The sequence below is a fragment of the Amphiprion ocellaris genome, chromosome 15 (assembly GCF_022539595.1).
Source record: "Amphiprion ocellaris isolate individual 3 ecotype Okinawa chromosome 15, ASM2253959v1, whole genome shotgun sequence".
Taxonomy (NCBI): domain Eukaryota; kingdom Metazoa; phylum Chordata; class Actinopteri; family Pomacentridae; genus Amphiprion; species Amphiprion ocellaris.
Window position 1 is genome coordinate 7503260 of NC_072780.1, and position 27838 is coordinate 7531097.

Sequence of the window (27838 nt, forward strand, 5' to 3'; positions counted from 1 at the left end):
CGCTGCTGTCATTTTGTTTCTGATCAGTATAATCTGCATGTCCGGACACCGTGTTCCGTCTGCAAATGTCCAAAAGGGAGCACCAGTGTTGTTTTCTCCTCACTCATGTTAACATTTACAAGCCCTGTGAGGGATTTCCTCACTTCCGTACAAATATTTAGTGTGCATCTGCCAGCAGTAATCTTCATGGAAACAGTTCAGATCACATTTTACACTGTTCTTTATTCAGAAACTTGTGTAACAAAGCACGACAACAGGATTATCACTTTCTGTGTGAGCCATCAGGATGCGGACGCTTATCGCCGCGTTGATGTCAAAATTACGCAACTGCTGATCTTCTGGAATGTTTTTTTCTCACTTACATAAACCTTGGGGATGACCGTCTGCTGCATTAACTGCAGCTTGTTGACTGTAATCGAGTAAGGACGCTCCTTTCCGGGGCATTAAAGGCTTTACAGGGCGATAGCTGCCCCTGTCACACATACTGCTGATGCCATCTGAATCATACATCCGGGCCAAGCTTCTAAATCAAGAACTAAGTGGTTCGCTGTTGAGTTGGAGACCAAAAGAAAGCCCAGCATGGGAGATTTACATCAAAGCGAGTGAAATACAGACCCTAGAGACAGTTCTGTTTTAGGTGGGCATAGACAAAATGGTTACTTTTGAGCTGAGCTGACTTGGGGAAAAAAAAAAAACCCTGAAAATTCCTCTGTAAATAGAAATTTTACGATTTTAGCATCCAAAATTTTGCCAGTTTTTAATGAGCATCAGACTTAACTATTTATGTTTTTTTTTCTAACCCTCCTGTTGTCTTCATTTACGGGCACCAAAAGAATTGTTTCATTGTCTGGAAAAAAATCCAAAATTTCAGCAAAAAAATTCCCCAAATTTCTGAAAATTTGCAAAACCTTCAGGAAGAAAATTCCAATAATTCCTTAAAAATTTCCCTTAAAAGTTTTGTTTTAAATATTCCCCCAAATTTGCCAAGAAAATTCTTGTAAATGTTTTCAAAAAATGAGTAAAAATCTTCTAAAAAAAAATCTAAAAATATCTAAAGTGATTACATATATATCACTTCTAAACTTCTATAAACTTTTGATGTCCACATTTTCAACATTTTTGGGAAATCTTTTAACATTTTTTGGTGGAAAAAAATTTTAAAAATGTTTCTTAAGAACATTCAAAAAAAAAAAAATCCAGCAAATTTTGCTGGATTTCAGTTGATTTTTTTGTGAATGTTCTTAAAGAAAATAGAAGTTTTACTGTTTTTTTGCGCCAAAATTCATGATGTTTTTGTTTCAAAGAAAACCTTTCTGGAGTGTTTTTCACAGCCTCCTTTACATTATTTCATCATATGGCATGTTTTTACAACATGTTGAAAAATCACATTTTTTTTCGACATAGTATAGTAAGGCATTTTTTTGCGCCAAAATTCATGATGGATTTTTTTTGAAAGAAAACCTTTCTGGAGTGTTTTTCATGTCCTACTTTACATTATTTCATCATATGGCACGTTTTTACATCATGTTGAAAAATCGCATTTTTTTTCTCGACATAGTATACTATGGCGTTTTTACAATGATGGTTCTACTAGGGAACCAGTTTGACATGTTCAGGTGTTCTTTGTGTGAAAACTCAGAGATTTCAGGCATCAGAAGGTGGTTTTCAACTTTCTTTGTTAACTTTCTGCTTCAACTTTAAACTAAATTTCCTTCACTAACCCAGCCCTCTGGACTTCCAGTAAGCTGTGTTCCTATTGGCTGTCCAGGTGGCTGCTTGGTGTTATCAGGAACACCTGAGCAGCTTGATGTTATCAGGAACACCTGAGCAGCTCAGTGTCTTCCTGCTTTATTTAGCTGCAGCAAACATTTCCTCTGCTTCTCTTCACCAGTGAACCGGGTTTGGCTTCATTGCTTTAGTTTCTTCTTTAAGCGTTGGCTTGCAGCTTCCAGCAGTAAAATCGTCTTTAATGTGTTTCTTGGTGTGTTTTAGGGCTTTGTATTGGATAGTTGTCTTGGTAAATGTGGTTCTTCAGCCACAGTTAGCACATGGTGCTAATGTGTGCAGTGATTAGTGGATTTGGTGCAGCTGAGTTGTGTCTTTATCTTGGCTGTAGTGAGTCTTTAGAGGTTTTTGGTCAGACACATTCTGTAGTCTTGTTTGTGAACCAGCGTTGGTTGTCCAGAAGGTAAGAGTTCCTGTCCTGATTCTCTGTTCTCAGAGGTTCTCTGGTAGGCTGCAGGAGAGTTTAGCGTTTGGGTTGTGCTAGTTTGGTTTTTGTATAGTTTCATTTGGACGACTATCTTGAGGCCCCTCCATGTGGTTTAGTGAGGTTTTCTGGAACAGTTCTACAAAGCAACCTGCAGCACAAGAGACTTTGAGAGTTTTTAGGAAGTTCTGGAGAGCAGACATTAGAGCAGCAGAAACATTTGTCAGCAGTTTGAGCCGGAGAAGGTCAGCTTCAGAGTAGAAATGAGACGGAAACCTTCTTGACCCGTGTGGTGAGGTCCTGTACCAAGAGTTTGAGCAGGTTGTGAAGAGTCTGTAGTTCTTTGGTCTGAAAGCACAAGAAGAGTCGACTCATTTAAGGAGAAAACTGGAGATATTGTTGGTTCTTCTGTCACTCTGCAGTTTCCAGTTTCCTTAGACTGAATATCAAGGTTTTTTTTTAAAAAATGATTTCCCATGTGAGCCCAAGAAGGCTTCAATAAACTCCCTCCATCCCCTGGACACAACATATTTTATTACCATGTTAAATCTTTTTTTTTTTTTTTTAAATGTTTTTGAGTTTTAATCCTAGTTTTAGCATAGTTTTTTTTTTTTTTGTCTTTGCTTGTTTAGTTTTGTCATCTGTGTAAAAGGTGCTAAACAAATAAAGTTGAATTGATAAACTGAATAATTGACTAACTCATGATTGTGACAACAGAAGTATTTTCATTGTGATTTATGGGTTTATTTCATTTTTAAGGTTGGGGTTGAAATCTTGAAAGAAAAAGAAGATTAAAGAAATAAACTAAATAAGAAAAAGCAATTAAATCAAAGGAAACAAAATTTAATACACTAAAGCTTTTAAGAAGTTGTATTATTAAAAAGTATTTTTTAAATGTTTAATTATTGAAAATATTTTCTCTGTAATTTTTACTATTTTTATTTTAAAATTTTTGTTTAATTTCACAATGACATATTTTGTGTCTTGCTTAATTATCTAATTCAATATTTTGTCTGTTTAATGTAAATAAACATTAAATACAATTAAACTACATTAAACAGACAAAATATTGAATTAGATAACTAAACAAGATACAAAATGTGTCATTGTGAAATTAAATAAAATTTTAAAATAAAGATAGTAAAAATTACAGAGAAAATATTTTCAATAATTAAACATTTAAAAAATACAATTAAGAAGAATATTAAACATTTAAAAAAATACAATACATTTAATTAGATTATTAAACCTTTAAAAAGACAAAACATTTAATTAAAAATTTCAATGTTTAATTAGAAAATTAAATCTTAAAGACAATAAACCTTTAAATAGGAATTAAACAGAAAATACAATGAAGCCTTTAAAATGAAAATTAAACATTAAAAGGTGGTAAAACATTTAAAAAGAAAAACCTTAAAGATTTAATCGAAAAATTAAATATTGGGAAAGAAAAACAAAAGTTCAAACAAGCCCATAAAAATTTTGAAAAAACAATTAAACATTAAAAAGACAAAACATTTTGAAATCAAATCAGACATTAGAAAAGAATAAAGGTGAGAAAAAAGCAAAACTAAACGTTTAAGAAGATTCAAACTATAGACAAAACATTTGAAAAGACACCAGTTAGACTTTAGAAGATCAAACTAAACAGAAGAGACAAAACGATCAAAAAGAGCAAAAACAGATAAAGATCTAAAAGCGTTTTCTAGTCTGAAACAAAAACATCAAGTTGTTTCTTCAAACATTTCCTCTTTCTATGTTCTTGGTTTGATTGTGGACAGATTTACTAACAACTCATTTCAGAAAACTGCTTTCCAGATAAAGTCTACTAGTAGTTGACGGCATTGATCAAACTAATGTTACCTTCGGATCTCCACAAACTTTACTGTTCAGTGAAGAGAATCAAAGTTTGAGGATTTCTAAAAAACCTACAGGTGAAGGTCTGAGAAGAACTCAGATGGATGATCTAAATGTGAAATCAAGACTCATGGTCACAAGTTTTAAGGCTTCTGTTAACCATAAAGTTCAAACTAACAGAGAAGTACTGAGAAACCTTTAAGATTTCAGTCCTCAGACTGTCTAAAGGTTCAAACTAACAGAGAAGTACTGAGAAACTTTTAAAATTTCAGCCCTCAGACTGTCTGAAGGTTCAAACTAACAGAGAACTACTCAGGAACTTAGAAGATATCAGTCCTTGGACTGTCTGAAGGTTCAAACTAACAGAGAACTACTGTGGGACTTAGAAAATTTCAGCCCTCAGACTGTGTGAAAGCTCAGGTCCTGAGGACTCGGGAGGTGTGGAGGCTTTGGAAAGTCTTGGAACTGAGGGTTCAACCCTCCAGCACAAAGGCTGAAGTCCAGCCTCCTGAGAAAATCGGTCGAGTCGAGACTCAAGTTAAAAAAAAACTCGAAAACGACAAAAAATAGATGATAAATGCGCAAAAAAAAGAAGAATTAGTATCTGAGCAGATAGCTCAGGGGATAAGAAGATGGACTAGTGACTGGAAGGTCGCTGGTTCAAGACCCACCACTGGCCTTTTTTCTTTGTTTGTCTTTGTCAGAATTTTGATAAAACTTAACCAGTGTCTGGTCTTGAACCAGCGACCTGCAGCTCCATAGGCAAATCCTTAACTCACTGAGCTACAGATCAGATGAAAAGAAACGATTTCGTCGTCCCTTTGGCATCGTAGTTCCTCAAGTGACCACATGGGTGGAGCCAAGGCGGAGTCTGGGTGGAGTCAGGGCGGAGAGTAGGCGGGGAGGTGGGTGGTGGCCTTCCCCCCTCTACTCCCCCACCTCCCCCCACCACCCACCACACCTTCCCCCGCCCGACGAGTTCTTCGAGTCTCCACGAGTTCTTCGAGTCTCCACCTGTTTTCCCGAGTTTCTGGAGTTTCCACCAGGTCGGAGGCAGAACAACTTGTCATGAAGAGGTGTTGAAGTCAGCCAGGATGGACTGACTTTTTACAGCGACTAGAAGAAAGACCACGAGAAGAGCAGGTCTTTAACCACCATCCATAAAATCCATGGACTCTCTCCAGAGAAATGAAGGGAGGTCAACTTTTATCAACCTCCATCCAGATGTTCAACTTGATATGTTTACTTTGACATTTTTAGCACCACAAACCTTTAGTATCACACTTTATTATCATTTCTTAGGACTTTAATGGAATCCACCAGCAGATTTAGTTTTGTTGACAAACTTTATTCTTGTTGTGGGACTGCAGTATTTAAAACTGTTCCTTCTATTTGACCTCATGTTTATTAGTTTTAGTGGAGAAAGTTATTTTAATTGGCCATTAGTCTCTTAAAAAGCAAATAATAAATTGGATTAGTCAAGAATTTTAAATTTCTTACTTTGTCATATTTTAAATAAGACAAAAAATATAAAAATAAAGCATCTTGAGACAATTTGACCTGTAATTGGCATTATATAAATAAAATTGAATTAAAATTGTATGTATCTTGTAATGGAGTAATTCAGCCATATATGTTAGAAAACACATTTTCTTTGTCCATTAATCTGTCATTTTCTCCAGTAATTCATTTCTTGTTTTGGTTTATAAAATGTCAAGCCCAACTATATTCAGTTTACTGTCATAAAAACCAAAAAGATTTACATTCATGATGCAGGAATCAGGCAGTTTTTCACTTTTTATCTTAGTTTAGTCAGAAAGATAGTTGATAATGTGTGAATTGTTGCAGCTTGTGAGCCGTAGAAGGTTTTAATCTTTGGGGCCGAGTGTCAAAAAATATTTAGAAACAAACATCAACAAAACACTCAACAAAGATTTGAACATCATTGAAGGGAAATCCAACTTTTGCATGACAATGTCTAATTAAAGGACATTTATTTCCAACATAAATGTGTGATATTCATCCTCTGGAGCTTTCTCTTCACATCGTCTTCCACCTGGACTGGTTTGGTCGGGAGCATGTGCAATAAACATTTGAAAAACTGCACTTTAACATCAATGAATGACACTGAAATTTAATCTCTACATAAATGAGACTGAGTCTGGATGTGCTGCTCTGTCATTAACTCCTAAGTTTAGGGAAAGTTCAAACAAAAGAGGACAGTTCAGATACGACTTGAGAATGAGCTTATTTTGAACAAACATCTCAGACTTTCTGAGCTTCAGCACCTCTAGCAAGATATTTTAACAACAAGCAACTCAAGAGATCCAGAAGTTGGAGAGAGTTAGCTTTAGCTGAGCCAAAGAACATGTGGGACGCTAACCTAGCAAACATTTCAGACTTTTCTCTGTGAATTCTGAGAAATAATTTCCTATTTAACGACAGAGCTACACATCTTAACTCAGTCTCATTAAAACAGACTCTAATTCAGTGTCATCCATCCATATTAAAGTGCAGTTACCCAAAATGTTTGTTGCATGAGCTCCAACAAAACCTGTCCAGGTAGAAGGCCACTTTGACAAACAGGAAGTGGAAGATTCCAAGCAGATCTATAGAAGGGGGAACCGGACTGTACTAAGTGTGGTCCAGTATAGAGGGGTGTTTTGTAGGTTTTTAAGGCTGATAATGATTATTAGTGAGACATTTGGAGTAGATATTCATTTGCAGTAAATGACAGTATTTAAAATCTTGGAGTTAAACTTAGAAGAACACAAACTCTAACAGAAAACTTTGTTGATACGTTTTGTTTACAGATGTCAAAGAAAATCTTACCATAGTGTTTTTCACGGCCTCCTTTACATGATTTCATCATATGGCACGTTTTTACAACATGTTGAAAAATCACATTTTTTTTTCGACATGGTATACTATGGTCTTTTTTTGTGCCAAAATTCATGATGATTTTGCCCGTAGTGGACATTTTCTGATGAGAGCTTCAGTGTTATCCAGGTCATATGAATTCTGCTGACAGATTTTTTTACAAACTCACCCTCCTCTTTTGGAAGCTCACGTCCCTGCACAACCCTCTTTTTGCCCCCTGACGTGCATTTCAGCAAGAAAAGAGACAGAATGTGACCCACTTACTCTTTCCCCCCCTCTGCCTCGTCCCAGTGGCAGAAAGTAGGTGAGCGCGTCTGTCTGGCCATACCAAGGTAATGCCAGCCTCCATTCTGAGGCAGGCGGGTAAATCCTTGCTGATCTGCCAGCATTTTGGTCCTCGCTCACTCTGAGGGAGGGATGCTGAAACAAACTCTGAGGGCAGCAGACTGACGCTCTGTTTTTTTTTTTTTTTTAAATAGTCCCAAAACCCAGACGGTCTTAGAGCAATCTGTTGACATGCAACCCTGCTCTAAAAACAAGAGTTACAGCTGTCTGTCCGCATGCAGAAAACTCCAGTACAACTACGTCTGTACTGACTAGGATGAATTTCTTGGCTGAGAGTGGATCCAGTCAGCCTTCTGTGGGTCTTTACGCTCAAATTCAGCTTATGATGCGTTTAATTTTTGTTGAGTAGGATTTCACAGGATGCCGCCTCCACTAACGCAAAACAAAGACACTCTGTAATGTGAAGAGGTCGAGCAGGATGTTAGTTTCACTCAGCTCTAAAACAGAACAGCTTTGCTCTAACCCTCCTGTTGGCTTCATTTACGGGCACCAAAATATATTGTTTCCTTGTCTGAAAACAATCCAAAAATTCAGCAAAAAAATTCCCCAAATTTCTTCTAGCTGCAAGGCGAAAGTGCTAACCACCAAGCCACTGTGCAGCAGGTAAAATACACGATAAAACAATAAAATAAACAGCAATAAAACAGCACGAAAATATACATCTAAAGAAATAAAAGTAATAAAATGTCACCATGTCGCTAGGTATGAAAAGTGATTTCAAACATTATTCAAGATTTTGAGTTTTGATTTAACCCTCGTGTCGTTCTGCGGGTCAAAATTGACCCGTTTTAAAGTTTGAAAATGTGGGGAAAAAAAAGAAATATTTTCACAGTGAAACTTCTGATGTCCACATTTTCAACATTTTTGGGAAATCTTTGAACATTTTTTTTGGTGGAAAAAAAGAAATGTTCAAAACGTTCTTAAAGAAAATATTAGAAGTTTTACTGATATATATGTAATCACTAGATATTTTTAGGATTTTTTTTGGGAAGATTTTTACTCATTTTTTAAAAAAATATTTACAAGAATTTTCTTTCTAAATTTGAGAGATTTTTTAAAATAAAACTCTTGAGGAATTATTGGAATTTTCTTCCTGAAGGCTTTGCAAATTTTCAGAAATTTGCTGAATTTTTGGATTTTTTTCAGACAAGGAAACAATATTTATTGTTGCCCGTAAATAAGGACAACAGGAGGGTTAATGGGACCTTTCTGTTATTATTTACACTTTTCTTTTTTCAATCTGTTTTATTCCTTCAAGAATACATCCCTGACTTGTGTATTTGCACTTGTGACATGGTTGGAATGTGTCCTATAATGCATCAGAGACAATATCTGTCTAGTGTGTTTTAAATGCTAGAATGAGCAAAGTAAGCAGTCAACACCATGACTGAGCTTTTCCAAATGATGCTGTAGTGTACTGAGGAGTCTTTAAAACATGGATTCAGACTTCCAAGGTTTCATATCTAACAAACATGATTAAATTAGCCACCAAAGAGTGACTTAGAGGGCTCTTTTTTCTTCCAGATTTTGTCAAAAACATTGGCTTTTTAAAATAGTTCATAAGTCAAATACCAGCTGAAGACGAGTCTAAAAAACAAAAACAAAACAAGCACCTAATAAATACAGCCAGCAGACACTGGTTGATTGATCTTTTTATTATTCAGAATTGAAGACATGAGCTCATGCAGATCCAACAAGAGGAGAGAGAACAGTCTTGAAGTGACAAATAAAATGATTCATCAGCCATCCTCCACTGGTCCAGAACAACAACAACAAAAAACAACTGCAAGACTCAGCTAAAAGTCTCCAACCACATAAAAATCAGTCCTCTGCAGCTTTTCAGAATGATTACATGATGACAAATGTTTTTTAGAAGCTCCCATCATCCCCACGAGGGAGGCTGATCGTACTAGAACCACTTTCTACTTCATGACAAGGTAAAGATGAACACAACACGAATACAGCAGGTTTCAGTGAGCTCACACTGACTTTAAAGTGCAATTTCATTTTCAGCTTTGTTGGATTTGCAAAAGCAGTGGTCATAATTCACACGGGGGCAAAAATGGAGGGGCCAACAAATGGCTACATATCACCTACAGAATTAGTATCAAATGGGATCAAACTACTTCCTGGCACATGTATTTCTAAGTCTAATGGATTGATGAATGCACTGTTGCATAGTCTGGATGACAAAAGGTAATGGATTTAATGGTTTTCTGTTGATAGCAAGTACTACTGGGGAATTACTGGAAAAAACAGGATTAAGTTTACATATTATTTGCTCCATAATTGTTTCTCACAATGCTCCACTGATTGCCTAAACAGTTTGAGGCAAATAGACAAGCACTGCGTAACTAGCTTGATGTAGTGTACATTGATTTTGTGCTACTAGTCGATGCTCCATCCGCTGTTAATTTCAAAAAGCTTACCAGCACAGGATATATCACTTCATGATATCACTGTATGTGCAAAAAAAAAGAAATGTTACTACATATAAAGGACGCAGGAGTCACATGGCACAGTCACACACAGGCAACCACACACACTCACACACGGTCTCTGCACGTACAGCAGCATGTCACGAAGTCTTTATAGGAAAATGCCCTCAGTCCAGCTAAGTTAGCTCAACTTAAAAGATCAGATTGTACACCATGATCCATGTAAAAAACAAAACAAAAAATAGGAATAAAGACACAGTCGATGCTGTTGCAGCTGTAACAGGAACGACAGAAGTCAACACTTTCCCACATTTACACGCTGTATGCATCGCCTTTCAGGGTGTTAAATCTGTAATCAAAATGTATCTGTGATAAGTGCTTCACTGGATAATCACATAAACGCTTTAGATCTTGAAAAAGACAAAGTGGACAGGAAGGCAAACTGGAATACTGTGATTGGAGTCAAGGTTTTGTTCACTGGCAGTCGAAGGGGAAACAGGTTTACAGACGTTGGTTACAAAAGGAAGACGGTTGTTATTGGTCAAGGAACCTTTTTCAGTGTGCTTCGCAGCAGGACCAGCTCCATCAGCACACAGATGATATTTATCACAACAGGACAGCCTTTTTTCACTACTCACGTCTTTTTCTCTCAATTTTCACTGTTATACAAAAAAGTCATACAAAAATACCCCAACATTACATTCAATGAAGGAAATCTGTCAATTTCTGAAAAAAGTGCTCTTGTATAACTGATAATGTATGTCGCTTTCCTTCTCTCTCTTTCTCTGTTGCTAGATCCCTCTTCAGGTAGTTTGTTTCTAGACAAAGACCACAAGGGAGATTCACAGTATTGGGGGTTAACAGTTGGTGGCCAAACCGGGTGCACTTTTCCCTCAAAGAAAAGCGCACGTTAAGGTGGGTCAGAGCGTTCGGGGCGTGCAAGAGTTTAGATGCTTTCAGGGAACAGCAGCTGCCCAGAGGGAGGGTTGGGGATGGATGACGGTTGGGGGGAGGAGGGCTGAAAGTTGCTGTGATGCCGTCCTTGAAGGAGGACAGAGGAGACGAGAGGAAGGACAACACGTCACGACGGCCGAGGGTGACGGAGAGAGGGGCAGAGTTAATGGCAATATTGGCTCAGGGTAATCTAATCTAATGTTGGCAGGAATCCAAGCTGATACCAGCATCTAAGACATTGTTTCATCTTGTTTTTCAAATGCCGGCGTTGGGCTCCTACTGCTGGAGGGAGACGTGGTAGGCGCTGCGGGGGCATTCGGGGTATATAATCCAGCAGCAAGAGCATCTCTCATGCCTCCATGTACTGGGGTGGGGGCTCCTTGGGTGGGATGGCGACAGCTTCCTCATATGGTGGCAGTGGAACCTGAAATGGAACCGAAAGGCACCTTAGAACCAACTCAAAGCTCAAATACATCCTCTAGATGGTTTAGTTTCACAGTTTCAGAGGACTAAATGCTCCTTACTTTGAAAGAATTTTTACCTGAACTGGTGACATCAATAAATGATTTGAATGACGTGTTGTCTTTCTAGTAACCCTCCTGTTGTCCTCAAATACGGACACCAAAAAAAATTGTTTCCTTGTCTGACAAAAATCCAAAAATTCTGCAAAAAAATTCCCCAAATTTCTGAAAATTTGCAAAACCTTCAAGAAGAAAATTCCAAGAATTCCTTAAAAGCTTCCCTTAAAAGTTTTATTTAAAAAAATTTTAAAAATCCCCCAAATTTGGCAAGAAAATTCTTGTAAATACTTTCAAAAAATGAGTAAAAATCTTCCAAAAAAAAAATCCTAAAAGTATCTAAAGTGACTACATATATATCAGTAAAACTTCTAATATTCACAAAAAAATCTACCAAAATCAACCAAACTCCAGCGAAATTCACTGGATTTTGGTAGATTTTTGTGAATGTTCTTAAGAAACATTTTTAACATTTATTTTTTTCCAACCAAGAAATGTTCAGAGACTTCCCAAAAATGTTGAAAATGTGGACATCAGAAGTTTCACTGTGAAAACATTTAATTTTTTTCCCCACATTTTCAAACTTTAAACTGGGTCAATTTTGACCCGCAGGATGACACAAGGGTTAAATAATTAATTTCACTGATTATCTCTGTAGTCTTAAGTGTACAATAGACAAAAATAAATGAATAAATAAATAAATATTCATGCGAGAAGTACAAAAACATCACAAGAGAGTTCTGAAATCACACCACTGTACAAAAATAATCAAGTCTACAAGCCAAGGAATACATAAAATAATAGATTTTCCTTTTTTTTTTTTTTTAACACCATTTGACAAAAACTATACAAGCCAATGATGGAAAAAAAAAAGCCAAAGTTAAAAAATACAAAAAGTTAACCATCAAAAAAAGTAAACTCTGAGCACAAATGACAACTGAAACTAATGCAATAATGTCTTTTTTAAGTTGAGGGTAGATTAATAACTACATCAATTACTGCATATTGTATATTTTGTGGGACAAATTGATCTACTCTGAGCTTTTAGGAGCCGGCTCAAATGGCAGTAAGTGGGTTAAGTGTTCAACTTGTTCATATGATAACAAGTGAATGTTCCACACTCAGGTTACATGATAACACCTGAGCCAGTCCCATCTCTGAGGAAGCCTGTGAGATGCAGTAGAAAGCTCTCTGCAAAATAATGTAAAGCTAATAAGCACTTATTGGCTTTACATTATTTTTGCACCACATATTGTTTTCAAAGACCAAGAATGAACGTTTGTGTACACATATACAATCATTTGTAGCTTTGAAGTTTAATGCTTAAAAGTGAAACTATTTAACATTTGACAGAAAAAGCATTATTTTTCCTAGAAATTAAAAGTTGAATTCAAAAATCTATAAAATGCACCATTAACCATTCAACAGTTTTGCAAATAAAGCCTTGTTATTCTCATACTAGCTTCAGAAAACACCGTGTAAGTGAAATTACATAGTAAGTTTCCCGACTTCTCATTACCTCTTCTCTACTTATGCTGCCGTTACACAAGGTTTAGTTGGTATTATTATTCTGTAACAGTCTCAGAGGCTGCTGTTAAGCTACAACTACACAGTCTTACCCTAAGCTGTGCCCGAAATAATTGCCATATTCACTCGTTCACTACTCCTTATATAATAAACTCACTGCAGTTCACTAAACAGACAATCATCAGTTTGCATCATCACTGCTGTAAGCTGCAACACCACAAACTTGTCATTTCCGACTCTATTAAATACAACCCAGTGTATTAAGAAACTGCCGCAAAGTTGTGTATATGTCACGGGCACCACTTTTTTTTGTTTCATTGTAGGAATTTTTCACCACTATGTTCACATGCAGAAAATACTGTGCACTATATATACATATTAAACACAGCTTCTCACCATCTTTAATGCCCTTTATTCCATCCCTATTTAAGGAATGACAAGCTGCAAAGATAACATTTTCACACGTCCCTCCGCTTTACAGGCCCGATTGCATTTTCTATCAAAGGTCTTCCTCTATAAATGGTGTTATAAAACCAGCGCTACTGCTAATTCAGAGCAAGAGAGGAAGCGAGGGAGAGAATATGCTCGGAGGGGATGGAATTGTGAAACAGCCAGGGAGGCCCGGCGAACACATCACAGGGAGGATTTGAAATGAAGCAGACAAGCAGGCAATTATGTAACATGTCCAGAAGAAGAGAGGAGGACGGACAGGGATATATAAAGGGAGGTAGAGGGGAAAAAGAGAGAGGGAGGGAGAGAGAGATGACCCTTGTGCATTTTAATGGCATTTATATAAAAGCACGGAAGATAAGCAGCTGGGTACTTGATGTTCGAGGCAATAAAAAGCCATTTAGACACACTGCCGGCTTTCCAATAGTAAAAATAGACGGAGCGCTCTATTAAACTGTGTGTGGAGAAACGGAATGCAGAGATAAAACCATGTTGTCACTATCCAGTCCCATGTGAGAGTTTTTTGACCTGTTTATCTGCACCAGATATGTGTTGCATTTAGGTAAAAGTTGCTCCCTCATACCTCTGTAATTAAAATTCACACAGCTTGTGCTCAGGCCTTCACTCTGACCTAGTTGTATCAGCTGTTTACTTTGTTTTGTTTATACATTTCAGGTTTGTTTCTTTAGCGATCTGAACAGATTCTGGATTTTGTATTATACATTTATTCATACGTACGTTAGAGTTTTAACAGCCGATTATTCCACAAGTCAACTACAGAGATGTCAAGTTAAGTAAGTGTTTAAATGTCATATATTTTGTAATTCTATATTCATGGCGCCCGTAAAGCAACTTATAACTATATCTTTTTGGCAATTTTAGTCATGCTCATTATACATGGAGCTTAAAAACTGACAAAAAGCAATAAAAGGTAATCAGACGAGAACTATTTTTTATGTATTTTTCCCTGGCTCATTTATTTTGCAGCACATTTAAGCTCATTACAAACTCACTGTTTTCTCCATGCAACATTTCACAATCATTTTTATTGGAGGCTAAAAGGGAAGTATAAAGTTTAATACATCTTTTTGAACTCTCTGTTGTTTACTGGTGAATTCAGTAATACTTTAGACCCGTTTCACATCTTGTACTTTTTGCTTGCTCTGTTTTAGGCTTCATATTTACCTGCTCAACCACGCACGTTCGCAAAGTTCCAATCTCTGTTTTTCATATGTAATGGCGAATATATTTCTAAATCAAGTATTTCTAAACAGCATGTTTTCATGAGAATACATTCTGTTTCTTCCTCTTAAAATCTGTTTAAGGAAAAAAAACATAGCTTGTTCCCTTCATCATATCTGCTGTGGACAAAATGACTGGCACTTGTCCAATGCTTGCTGGAAGGCCATATGATACACACTGTGACATTGGGCACTGCTGGATTAGCTCCTGGGTGCGCAGCCTGTTTCATAAGGTGAAAAACGTCAGCACTGTGAGGCAGGGCCGTGACAGCACAAGGACAAAGTGACAGACAGGTGAAGTGCTGCTTATTGTGACAACAGCGGGTGTGAGACTTATTAATGTCTTATGTATCAGCGTGGAGGATTACAAACAGACAGACAAATGGAAACAGTGACTACGCTAAAGCCTCTCAGAAACACCTGAAGACAACTCCAAGGAGGCCAAGTAGATGGACAACAGGCGGCTCTGCTCAGCCAGCCAACTACAACTAAGGACATCCTACAGCACCGACTGCACTGGAAGAGTTAAACAACTCCACAGCAGAATGTGGACCCTGGACATCCTCACTATGCTACGTTATTGTGTACGCTATTCTACTATTATCTACAATATAAACTATCTATTTTAACATTAAAGAGTCCTACTAAGTACCATTCAATCAACAATAACTGTATAACTTGCAATATAAACTGCAACATAAAGTGATATGTGTAGGATTTTAATATTGGTCCACAACTGATATAGTTTTTGCAGAACGTTCTCTCTTTGTCCATGTTCTCATTTCTAATTTGTCAATAATTCCCCAGTGGTTAAAAAACTACACATAGCATCTTCACCTAACTGTCTTTTACCTCTTAAGTTGATGAGATTTTATAGCAGAACCACATTAACCTGAACCTCTTGAAAATGTAAGTTATGCGATATGGAAATAACTGTAGTTTCAGAAGAAAGTTTGGAATTTTTCCATTACATACAGGTAATTAAAATATAGACATTCTATGCGACCTGAGCTTTTTCTTTTCTGAAACAGTAAATTACCAGAATTATTTTGCCTCTTTGATTTAAAAAAATAAATCCAATTTATGACACTTTTCTCTTGCTGGAGAAAAAATATCTCACAGTGAACAAAATATTGTGGTTCAAGGTTGAGGTCAATGAGGTTCTTGAATACTTCCTTTGCAAGTTAAAGATCTATTTCTATTATCTATTAATTATCTATTGACTCCTAAAATCCTTACCTTGAACATTTAGAGGTATCAACTCACTGAGCTGCAATACATGCAAAAGTAAATATCATCTAAATTTTAGTAGTGCTAAAAAAAACCCCTCACTGTTAGCATTTGATACACTATTTATATTAATGTGTCAAGCGTAGAGATGAAAGTGACTTTTCAAAGCCTTTATCTGAATTATTTCAGCTAATATAATGAACTGAGTGCTCCTAAGCCGAAAGAGTGAAAAATCGATGATGTGCAAATGTAATTATGTGATCTAACGGCGGTGGGACTATCAGTGTGTCCTTGAGGCGAGGAACTGGAGGGTGGATACGAGGACTCACTGTGGTGTCGTTGGTGGTGACATAAACCAGGACCTCCGTGGTGCCCCTGCCGCTCACATATCTGTAGCAGTTCCACACACAGCCAATCAGGTAGGCCTGTTGCCAGGAGGTGAAAACAAAGAACACAAAATGACCTTTAGCAACACTGTCCACACTTTTCATTATTACTGTAGCCGCTTGCTGTGATCTCATCCAGTTGTCAAGGTTAGGGATGATGACAGCAGAGATGTATGACATCACTGCTTGATGAGGCTGTGATGTACCAGCTATTTTTATGATGAAGTCTGTTTTATGTGTGAACACTTTCTCCAACAATGTGGCTTTTCTGCTTCCTAGTCCGCCATTTCACCAACTTATCGGGCATCTCTTGCCTCAGTAAGCCTAAGCCTACACTGAGGTTTAGGTTTGTCGGACTTGGCAAAGGAAAAGGAGGTTCATTGTGTGAGTGTATGTGAGTAGCCTGCTGAGTTGGTACCTCTGCCAGCGCCTAGAGCAACGAACCAGGAAGCCAAGCAAGAGCACCAGCCAATCATTTTAACCATCTGCTGAGCTGACCTGCTCACTGTGCAACACAAGCGTGAGGCCAACTGAACCCGTACACGTCACTCAGCACACATTTGAAACGTTGACAATACAGTTGGCTCCACTCCTCAGCTATTTTAATTTGCTATGCTGAGCCAATTCTCTTTTCCTGTTCTCTATTGAATAATTATCCATTTTTGCAGACTAAAAACTGTCTGCATGTGCACTCTTTTTTCGACTAGCCTATTCTCTACCTAAAAGAACAACAAAAGACAAGCTTGTATGTGAAGAAAATAATATTTCGTATTGAGTAGTTATTCATGGGGCTGACTTTACGCATCACTACGAAATCTGAATTTGATCATCTTGCCCTTTTACTTTCCACATCTCTCTCTCTTTTTAGTCACTGAACCATTTATCCATTTATATTTCTGCTGCTACTGCATCTTCAACTCTCTCTTCTCCTACCGTCTCTTCTTCCTGTCTGTGCCATTCACGCCAAGTGCAGTCAAGTGGAGGATGTTGGCTTCGACGGGAATTTTAGCTGGTGTTCGCTTTGCCCTGAGAGCTGAATGTGTCCTTGAGGTTTCACATCTGGCCCTTCTCCAGGGAACTATCATCAGTATAAACAACAGCAGCCAATATATACTGTATGTGCAGCATCAATAAAAATAGGGTCATATTGATTTTTCTTGGCAAATGTCACAGATCTATTTGCAATCTTTAATGCAGGCGATCCAGTTTTTCCATATACTAAAAGCTCACTGTGTCAGACAGAACATTTATAACTCTTCTGACAGTGAGTCCAGCAGTGTGTCTTCCAGTGGCTGCTTCCTGTCATAAAACCCCGGCTCCGGCTTTGGATATCTGCCGAGAACGTTTCTAATCTCAGCTTAGAGGAGAAACAAGTTGATTTGATTGTACAGATGACTGCAACTTCATGCCCTATCTCGTCCAAGAGCCTCGGAGCAGAGCTGCGCCTGGAGAATCATCCATGCATTAAGGGAGAATTAGTTTGACGGGAGTTGGTTTCCTGTTGTCCCTGACCTGCTGCTCTCTGACTGTGTGATAATCTCATGAACACCATTGATAATGGGAAATGTTCACACTGGTAGATTCATTATACATGCCATATGGTTCGTTCTGCTATGAGATGTACACAGCGGGAGGCTTAATTGACTTAATCACATTGCAATATGATGAGCGAATCTTTAAAGAACAAAAAAGAAGGCTCTTCCAGAATGAACAAATGTTCAGTGGGTATGTAATCTGTAGCAATGTGTTGCATGTACTGCATGAATTATATTTTACAAGCAGATTTTTTATGTGCATGCGCAGTTTCATGCGTCAGTCAGATGAATGTTTGCCCACCATAGCATAAAAAGCTAGCAAGAAGAAAGCTCGGCCAACTGTGAGAATCAGCAGAGGCAGAAAGACACAGCTTACCTTGAAGGAGAGGATGCAGCCAATGAAGAGGAGGACTGCAAAAACTAGGCACATGTTGTTGGTGGACATGATGTCCTCTTTGTAAGGGAATGTCCCCGGCTGGAACAGAGGGAGAGAGGCAGACAAATATATGTCAAATTGGAAACAAAAATCAATGAGAAATGTGAGACAGAAAGAACAAAAGTGGCCTATTTCAAAGCAGCCCCCGACAGAATCTGACCTTTCAGTCCTCAACAGCCCAGGAGTCTAAACTGGACACCTAATCTACATAACTAAGACCTGTGCTCATACGTGGGTGGCCTGTTTTCACTGAATTTCTCTTCTTTAACAGTGTTACTCAACAAATGCTTTGGTGAATCACTGAACTCAGAATCTGTTAGGCTAAGCAGTTAACCCAAACTTAGTTTTAAAGCAGTTAGCTACTTCTTGACTTTCAAATATTTTTTGACAACAATGAATCACTTAGGTAGGCATTGTAGTTGGAATGAAATGGTCCTCACCAGCTGCTGGAGGTAGTCCTGGACCGTGTTGGGATAAACCACCACACTTATGGCTACCAGTGTGTTAAGGGCAAAGTCAAAGATTTGGTAGCAGAAGAATGGAATGATCCAAGCAGCATGTTGCTGTAAAGGAGAGATTCAGTTTAGATGAAGGAACTCAGTTTAAGTCCAGATGTGTGTCTGAATGTAATTTGTTTTGTCAGTTTACCTTGTAAGCACCATATGTTGCCATGCCACATATAAGAATCATGAGTAGGGATATTGCAGTGGCTATGCAGATATCTGCAGAAAGAAAGCACACAAACAAATAATAATGTGAGAATTTAGTTTACCAGTGAAGAACTGAAGCAATTGTGAATTTTCCCAGAAACGTTTAAATCCACTGATGTAATCTCAAAGTACAACTTCATTTTTAACTGCAGATTCTCATACACAGAAGTTATTAAGGTGATGTACAGGCAAAAGAAAATAAAAGGAAAATATGTAAACACATTAAGTGCTCAGATTAATTATCATATTTTTTCTATTGACAGTCAGGTTTGGGTGGTAACACTCCATTAATGTATACCCAAGTTTTTAAAAATCCTGACACTTTGGTCTTCAGCAATGTTGAAAACACACACTCCTTTTTGTATGAGACGTATTGTATTAAGACGTTTTTCTTTTTGGAGTTGGATTTGAAAATGTGGGGGTCGACTTATATTTGAGGTCTGGTACATGTTCTTAACAGAAGATACAGTTTTGTCTACAGACAGAGCCGCATTATGGGTTATTTTTAGTTTTAATGTTGCTAAGCCAGCCAGTGTTTTCATTTCCGTTTATAGTGAGTCTTTCTGAGTCAGTCAGTCATTAGCCGTGTTTTACCTGCAGGGAGTCTTATAAGACTTGTGTAAGGTGTTTTGCTACCACAGAGGAAATGTCTTTGCTCCTTAATGTCAACCATGTGTGAAAGTGACTTCTCCTTTTGAAATTAGAACCATTTTCTTTAATGAATACTGTCATATATGATACGTGCTGGCATAATACTGGGAATGCATTGATGCACAAGCCTACTAATATAATTTAATACAGCTGAATTCCTGCTCATCTTCCGGGTAACTCAGTTGGGATAATGAGAGGACATTTTAATACAAGGTGTAAATGCAAATACCCACGGATCCGATAGCAGTACCTAGGTATCATGTACAGATCACATGTTAATGCCCTGCTCTAATGGGGGCATGGATTATTACAAAAAGATGCACCTTGAGTAACCTTACTATTTTTAGCACTCAGTCTTCCTTGGATAAAACACTATGAGCATGTAGGTAATTGTTACGCAAGAGCTGCTAAATCTGACTGAAGGAAACACACCACTCATATTCACATTATAGTCATGAGAACTCACTGATGAGATACTTGTCACCGTCAGTGTAGCACTCAACATAGTAACTAAAATCATCCACTATTATCAAGCTAATACAGGGGATCTGTATCTGGGTACAAACAACAGCAGATCACTATACAGTCTAGATAGTTACAGGACCTGGTAATAAGTGTTGGCATTGTCTCCATAAAAACACAATTTCCACAACTTCACAAAACATAAACTTGTAAAAAACTAAAGGCAATTACTGTATATCATGCTGTTACTCATATGATACTGTGTTAAGATTCAGGAAATGATGATACTCTTCTCAATGCCTTGCTACCCAGACACACAAGTTCATGCATGCTATATATAAACAATATACGCATGTATAAATACACTACTACCACCCATCGTATCATCACCAAATCTGAGATTTTTATGCATATAATCAGTGAAACTACATATTACAAAACCATGACACCAGCTCATCTCCATCCTTCTCTGCCGTTTCCCAATCTTTGACCGACGGACGGCGCACGAGCATGAGCGCTACGAGAGGGGGATGGAGTCAGTCAACATGGCCGTTTTAATCCGAGGGAGAATTAGAGCAGTCGTTTTTAATCAGAGTAGCCAGTGACAGCATCCGTGGCCTTCCAGAAGTGACTGTGATGATGATAGCTGCTGGAGGGGAAGCACTGAAAATACACATGCAGTCTGATTTGTTCTCTATGGTGCCTGGCTTACTCAGCTATGTCTGTGCTGAGAGCAGCATTCTCAGAAAAGAAGTGGTGGGCAGAAAGTATAAGTGATTTTACAGCTGCAGACACACATGGCACTAAAGGGACATGACATTGATTTTAATAAGCACTCTCTGGTTAAACCTTGAGATACATCCAAATAAAATTATTACTGAGCTATGAAACCTGATGTTGTCTTGAATTATCTTCAGTATTGACAGCTGATATAATATTTTAACTCATTTTCCTGCTCAAGCTAAACAAAACTATTTGTCAACTACATATATGCAAAACCACCAGTTGTGTTTCCCATATTAATACTGATACAGAGGACACGAGATTAAAACATTACAGCATATGCTTTTGGCACTATTATGTAGTTTTTCTTTTAAATCTGCCAGCCAAATCTGTTACGTAAAGAGATGAATGGAGTAAAGAAAACATCAATGTCACAGTTTACACCTTTTTTTCGGCACCGCATTATGTAGATACTCTTGCTATAATGTGACACTTATGGTCTCTGGTTTTATGCATGAGTTTATAAATAAAACACTACAACACAGCAAACTCTCACAGCCAATTTGTCGTGATAAATCTTAAATGGATGAGTTGCAACGAGCAATTATTTTCATTATTGATGAATCTGCTGATTATTTTCTAGAATAGCCATTAGCTGTCTACAAAAAAACAAAACAGAGACAATCAGTTCACAACAGTAAGACACGGAATAAACAGCACATTCTCACATAGGAGAAGCTGCTGGAACAAAAAAGATTTGAGTTAGCATCAGGCAAAGAACAAACTGCATCCTTGAAAACATTTAATACAAACTATGAGGTGTGTAACAGCACTCACTTGCATCGTCCATGACATCTATGTCGGTTCCCAGCTCGGAGCTGGTAAGGTGGTAGCGGTACTGAACTGGGTCATTGAGAGCCGACAACAAGATGAGTAGGACCACTGCATTGATGAGCTGCGGGGAGTACAAAATCAATATGAATATTAAACTGCACAGCTTTCATTCTTGAGCGAATCTTCAAATGTGATAACTCTGACGGTTAGAACATTAGCTTTCAGTGATCAGACAACAGACTTTTGTTTGAAGCAGTGCTAAAGTAATAGACATGCAAAAACAACTACAGATGAAGTAAAGAATTATTCGTTATGCTTTAACCCTCCTGTTGTCCTCATTTACGGGCACCAAAAAATATTGTTTCCTTGTCTGAAAAAAATCCAAAAATTCAGCAAAAAAATTCCCCAAATTTCTGAAAATTTGCAAAACCTTCAGAAAGAAAACTCCAATATTTCCTTAAAAGTTTTATTTTTTTTTAAAAAAATCCCCCAAATTTGGCAAGAAAATTCTTGTAAATATTTTCAAAAAATTAGCAAAAATCTTCCAAAAAAATCCTAAAAATATCTAAAGTGATTACATATATATCAGTAAAACTTCTAATATTTTCCTTAAGAACATTCACAAAAAAAATCAACCAAAATCCAGCGAAATTTGCTGGATTTTGGTTGATTTTTTTGTGAATGTTCTTAAGAAACATTTTTAACATTTCTTTTTTTCCACCAAAAAATGTTCACAGATTTCCCAAAAATGTTGAAAATGCGGACATCAGAAGTTTCACTGTGAAAACTTTTTTTTTTTTTTTCACATTTTCAAACTTTAAACTGGGTCAATTTGACCTGCAGGACAACACGAGGGTTAAGATATGACACAGTGGGGATGAATGTAGTCAACAAATGTGAAATAAGGCATCATGATTTGGGGATTAATGAGGAGTTTAGACAGTAACATACTGAAATTACTGACCTAAAGTTCATGCAACCGAAGGTAATATAATAAAAATAGTAACATTCACTTGGCTTCATTTTCTGTTCAGTCTCACCGACTAATGGTCTCAGCTCCAGTGTAAAGTGCAATTTAACAAAAGTGCCATTGATGAACTGCTAACCAGGATCAATACAGCACTTGTCCGTCTGGCATGATTAAGATAAACGACCTCAAGACTCTTATGTCACCGGTTTCCTCTTATATGAAAACATCTTATGCAGGTATTTGTTGCTTTTTCTGGCCTTGGCTCTATTTGATGATTAGTAGTAGGATCCAAAAGAGAGAGGGACTTATTAAAGGTCAGAGATTTTCTAGGCTTAGCGAACTATGTTTAAAACTTTAGGTTATCCCGTGTGTAAACACAGAAGCAAACTATATTTAACCCACTACAAATGTAGGACAAAGCCAGCAGGGTGGGCTGGTAAGGTTATCAGAAAAGTGCAACCTTAACGTTAGCTTAGGAGGAGTATCACTGCACGGCAAAAAAACGGGGTGAAATTGCCGTCTTAGACGCTTAAATTTGATTAAAATATTTTTGTGTGGTTAAAAATATAAGTCTTGAATTAAAAAACGATGATTATTTCGCTAGCAAGGCTGTTAAAATGTGCTAAACCAAGGGCATCCCGAAAATGGCAAATCAAGTGATAAACAAATGAAAAGCAGCAGCAGTTAGCTAGCTAACTTAGCACTCATTAGCGCGTGATATGTGTGAGATATTTTGACATATTTAGCCATTTTCGTACAAACATTTGGCTAATATCAGTTGGAAAAACCCGACTTACCATATACCATATTCCCAGGATAATGGTGCCAGTCCGTACATGGCAGCAAAGGCAGCAGCTCGTCGAGTACCACCGGTCCCACGGCGAAATCATCTTTTTTAAACCGCGCCAACGATGTCAGGCTATTTCATGAATGCAGCCGAAATAACGGATAATTCGCGGCCACGACGTCCGAGAAAGATGGTTGTAGTTTGGGCGTCCTCGGTGCTCAGGAGCGCCACATCCAGCGTCTGTTCCTCAGCGACGTTTCCGCAAGTGGAGTCCTGAAAGCAGAGAGCCGTTAATCTGTTCATCCAGAGTCATGTGACCGAGGAGGATTCTGACCAGGATCAGAGGCTGGATGATGGATGGAAAAAAAAAACCCATACTCACACTGAATGTTTCACTTCAACTCTCTCATTATGCCCTTTAAAGAGCCAGATTTTTATTTATTTATTTATTTTTACTTTAATGCATTTCAGCAGAAGTTTTCCTCTCAGTGATAATGTTCTCAACCCTCCTGTTGTCTTCATTTGTGGGCACCAAAAAATATTTTCTTTGTCTAAAAAAAATAAAATAAAAAATTCAGCCAAAAAATTCCCAAAATTTCAGAAAATTTGCAAAACCTTTAGGAAGAAAATTCCAATAATTCCTTAAAAGTTTCCCTTAAAAGTTTTATTAAAAAAAAAAAATCCCCCAAGTTTGGCAAGAAAATTTTATGTAAATACTTTCAAAAAAAAGTAAAAATCTTCCAAAAAAATCCTAAAAATATTCAAAGTGATTACATATATATCAGTAAAACTTCTAAGATTTTCTTTAAGAACATTCACAAAAAATCAACCAAAATCCAGAGAATTTCGTGTTTCATTTCTGTTATTTGACTTGAAAGGTTATCGAGAGAAAGACCAGTGTTACATGATGGTGTTGCACTTAAAAACTGTCAGAGAAAAACAGCGCTACATCTTGTATTCGATCATGCTTTAACAGAACTTAACGCCAATTCACAACATGAATTTTAGTAAAGTAAAGATACAGAAATCATGTACAGCGAACCCAACAAATTGTAAGTTTCCTTTGGATTGCCTTTACATAAGCACCTGGCAACAAGGCAAAGGGAAAAAAAAATCTATCTCTATCTGGAGAGAAAGTGCTTCACATGGCTGCAAAAATGAAACAGGACAAAACAATCAACAGATTAATGGTCAAAGAAAATGTGTTTTCCAATATATATGGCTGAATTACTCCATTACAAGATACATACAATTTGAATTCCATTTTATTTATATAACGCCAATTACAGGTGAAATTGTCTCAAGACACTTTATTTTTCCATTTTTTGTCATATTTAAAATATAACAAAGTAAGAAATTTAAACCTCTTGACTAATCCAATTTATTATTTGGTTTTTAAGAGACCAATCAACAACTAAAATAACTTTCTCCACTAAAGCTAATAAACATGAGGTCAAATAGAAGGAACGGTTTTAAATACTGCAATCCCACGATGACAAGAACAAAGTTTCTCAACAAAACTAAATCTGCTGGTGGATTCCATGAAAGTTCTAATAAATGATAAAAAAAAGTGTGATACTAAAGGTTTGCGGTGCTAAAAATGTCAAAGTAAAGATATCAGGTTGAACATCTGGATGGAGGTTGATAAAAGTTGACCTCCCTTCATTTCTGTGGAGTCAACTCCATGGATTTTATGGATGGTGGTTAAAGACCTGCTCTTCTAGTGGTCTTCCTTCTAGTCGCTGTAAAAAATCAGTCCATCCTGGCCGACTTCAACACCTCTTCATGAAAACTTGTTCTGCCTCCGACCTCGTGGAAATTCCAGAAACTCGGGAAAACCCATGGAGACTCGAAGAACTCGTGGAGACTCGAAGAACTCGTCGGGCGGGGGAAGGTGTGGTGGGTGGTGGGGAGGTGGGGGAGTAGAGGGGGGAGGCCGCCACCCACCTCCCCGCCTACTCTCTGCCCTGACTCCACCCAGACTCCGCCTCAGCTCCACCCATGTGGTCACTTGAGGAACTACGATGTCAAAGGGACGACGAAATCATTTCTTTTCATCTGATCTGTAGCTCAGTGAGTTAAGGATTTGCCTGTGGAGCTGCAGGTTGCTGGTTCAAGACCAGATCTTTCTTAAAATTTTATCAAAATTCTGACAAAGAAAAACACCAGTTGTGGGTCTTGAACCAGCTACCTTCCAGTTGGAAGTCTCTCATCCTACCCATTGAGCTACTCACTCAGATAGCAAATCTTATTTTTGTTGCGCAATTATCATCTATTTTTTGTCATTTTCGAGTTTTTTTTTAACTCGAGTTTCGACTCGACCGTTTCTCTCAGGAGGTTGGACTTCAGCGTTTGTGCTGGAGGGTTGAACCCTCAGTTCTAAGACTTTCCAAAGCCTCCACACCTCCCGAGTCCTCAGGACCTGAGCTTTCACACAGTCCAAGGACTGATATCTTCTAAGTTCCCGAGTAGTTCTCTGTTAGTTTGAACCTTCACACAGTCTGAGGGCTGAAATTTTCTAAGTCCCACAGTCGTTCACTGTTAGATTGAACTTTCAGACAGTCCAAGGACTGATATCTTCTAAGTTCCTGAGTAGTTCTCTGTTAGCTTGAACCTTTCCACAGTCTGAGGACTGAAATCTTAAAAGTTCTTGAGTAGTTCTCTGTTAGTTTGAACCTTCAGACAGTCTGAGGACTGAAATTTTAAAAGTTTCTCAGTACTTCTCTGTTAGTTTGAACTTTCTGGTTAACAGAAGCTTTAAAACTTGTGACCACGAGTCTTGATTTCACATTTAGACCATCCATCTGAGTTCTTCTCAGACCTTCACCTGTGGGTTTTTTAGAAATCCTCAACAAACTTTGATTCTCTTCACTGAACAGTAAATTTTGTGGAGATCCGAAGGTAACATTAGTTTGATAAATGCCTTCAACTACTAGTAGACTTTATCTGGAAAGCAGTTTTCTGAGAAGAGTTCTTAGGAAATCTATCCACAATCAAACCAAGAACATAGAAAGAGGAAATGTTTGAAGAAACAACTTGCTGTTTTCGTTTCAGACTAGAAAACGCTTTAAGACCTTTTATCTGTTTTTGCTCTTTTTGATCGTTTTGTCTCTTCTGTTTAATTTGATCTTCTAAAGTCTAACTGGTGTCTTTTCAAATGTTTTGTCTTTAGTTTGATTCTTCTTAAATGTTTAGTTTTGCTCTTTTCTCACCTTTTATTCTTTTCTAATGTCTGATTTGATTTCGAAATGTTTTGTCTTTTTAATGTTTAATTGTTTTTTCAAATGTTTTATCGGCTTGTTTGAAAAAATTTTTTCTTTCCCAGTATTTAATTTTTCGATTAAATCTTGAAGGTTTTTCTTTTGAAATGCTTTACCACCTTTTAATGTTTAATTTTCTTTTTAAGTGCTTCATTGTATTTTCTGTTTAATTCCTAATTGAAGTTTTATTGTCTTTAAGATGTAATTTTCTAATTAAACATTTAATTTTTTTAATTAAATCTTTTGTCTTTTTTTTTTTTTAAAGTAATTTTTTGGCCTTTTTTCGGCTTTGATTTCATAGACGCAGTGAGAGAAAGACAGGAAACAGGGGAGAAGAGTTGGTGGAGGACGTGCAGCAAAGTACCGCAAGCGGGAATCGAACCCGGGCCGCTGTGTCGGGAACCAGCCCCCGTACATGAGTCACCCGCTTAACGCATTGAGCTATACGGACACTGTTTTGTCTTTTTAAAGGTGTAATAATCTAATTAAATGTTTTGTGTTTTTTTAAAGGTTTAACGCTCTTCTTGTTTAATTGTATTTTTTGAAGGTTTAATTATCGAAAATATTTGTATCTGTAATTTGTAATATTTGTATTTGAAATATTCTGATTAATTTCATAGTTGCATGTATTGTATCATGTTTAATTTTCTGATTCAATATTTTGTCTGTTTAATGTAAATAAACATTAAATACAATTAAACTACATTAAACAGACAAAATATTGAATCAGAAAATTAAACATGATACAATACATGCAACTATGAAATTAATCAGAATATTTCAAATACAAATATTACAAATTACAGATACAAATATTTTCGATAATTAAACCTTCAAAAAATACAATTAAACAAGAAGAGCGTTAAACCTTTAAAAAAACACAAAACATTTAATTAGATTATTACACCTTTAAAAAGACAAAAGATTTAATTAAAAAAATTAAATGTTTAATTAGAAAATTACATCTTAAAGACAATAAAACTTCAATTAGGAATTAAACAGAAAATACAATGAAGCATTTAAAAAGAAAAATAAACATTAAAAAGTGGTAAAACATTTAAAAAGAAAAACCTTCAGGATTTAATCGAAAAATTAAATATTGGGAAAGAAAAAAAATTAATTTTGTTTAATTTCATAATTACATGTATTGTATCTTGTTTAATTATCTAATTGAACATTTTGTCTGTTTAATAGAATTTAATTGTTTTTAATGTTTAACTATATTAAACAGACAAAATACTTAATTAGATAATTAAACAAGATACAATACATGTAATTATGAAATTAAACAAAATTTTTCAAATACACATTAAAAATTACAGATAAAATATTTACAATAATTAAACATTCAAAAAATAGTTTTTAATAATAAACCTTTTTAAAAGTTTTATTGTATTAATTTTTTTCCCCTTTGATTTAATTGCTTTTTGTTATG

At 36.8% G+C, this 27838-nt stretch overlaps 1 protein-coding gene across 2 annotated transcripts; it reads right to left on the bottom strand.

The window, feature by feature from the left end:
• Positions 1–8930: 8930 nt before the first annotated feature.
• laptm4b (lysosomal protein transmembrane 4 beta) lies at positions 8931–23422 on the bottom strand. 2 transcript variants are annotated; one of them, XM_023281316.3, is made up of 7 exons: positions 23154–23421; positions 21390–21507; positions 18655–18728; positions 18447–18569; positions 17947–18045; positions 15979–16074; positions 8931–11107 (listed from the first exon to the last, which is right to left on the bottom strand). In XM_023281316.3, exons 1-7 carry the CDS (start codon positions 23244–23246, stop codon positions 11033–11035), a joined length of 678 nt encoding a protein of 225 aa, XP_023137084.1. In that variant the 5' UTR covers positions 23247–23421; the 3' UTR covers positions 8931–11032. The 2 variants fall into 2 exon arrangements, with proteins under 2 accessions (XP_023137084.1, XP_054874112.1); XM_055018137.1 differs by lacking the exon at positions 8931–11107 and adding an exon at positions 12499–15689 and having other exon boundaries at positions 23154–23422.
• Positions 23423–27838: the final 4416 nt, after the last annotated feature.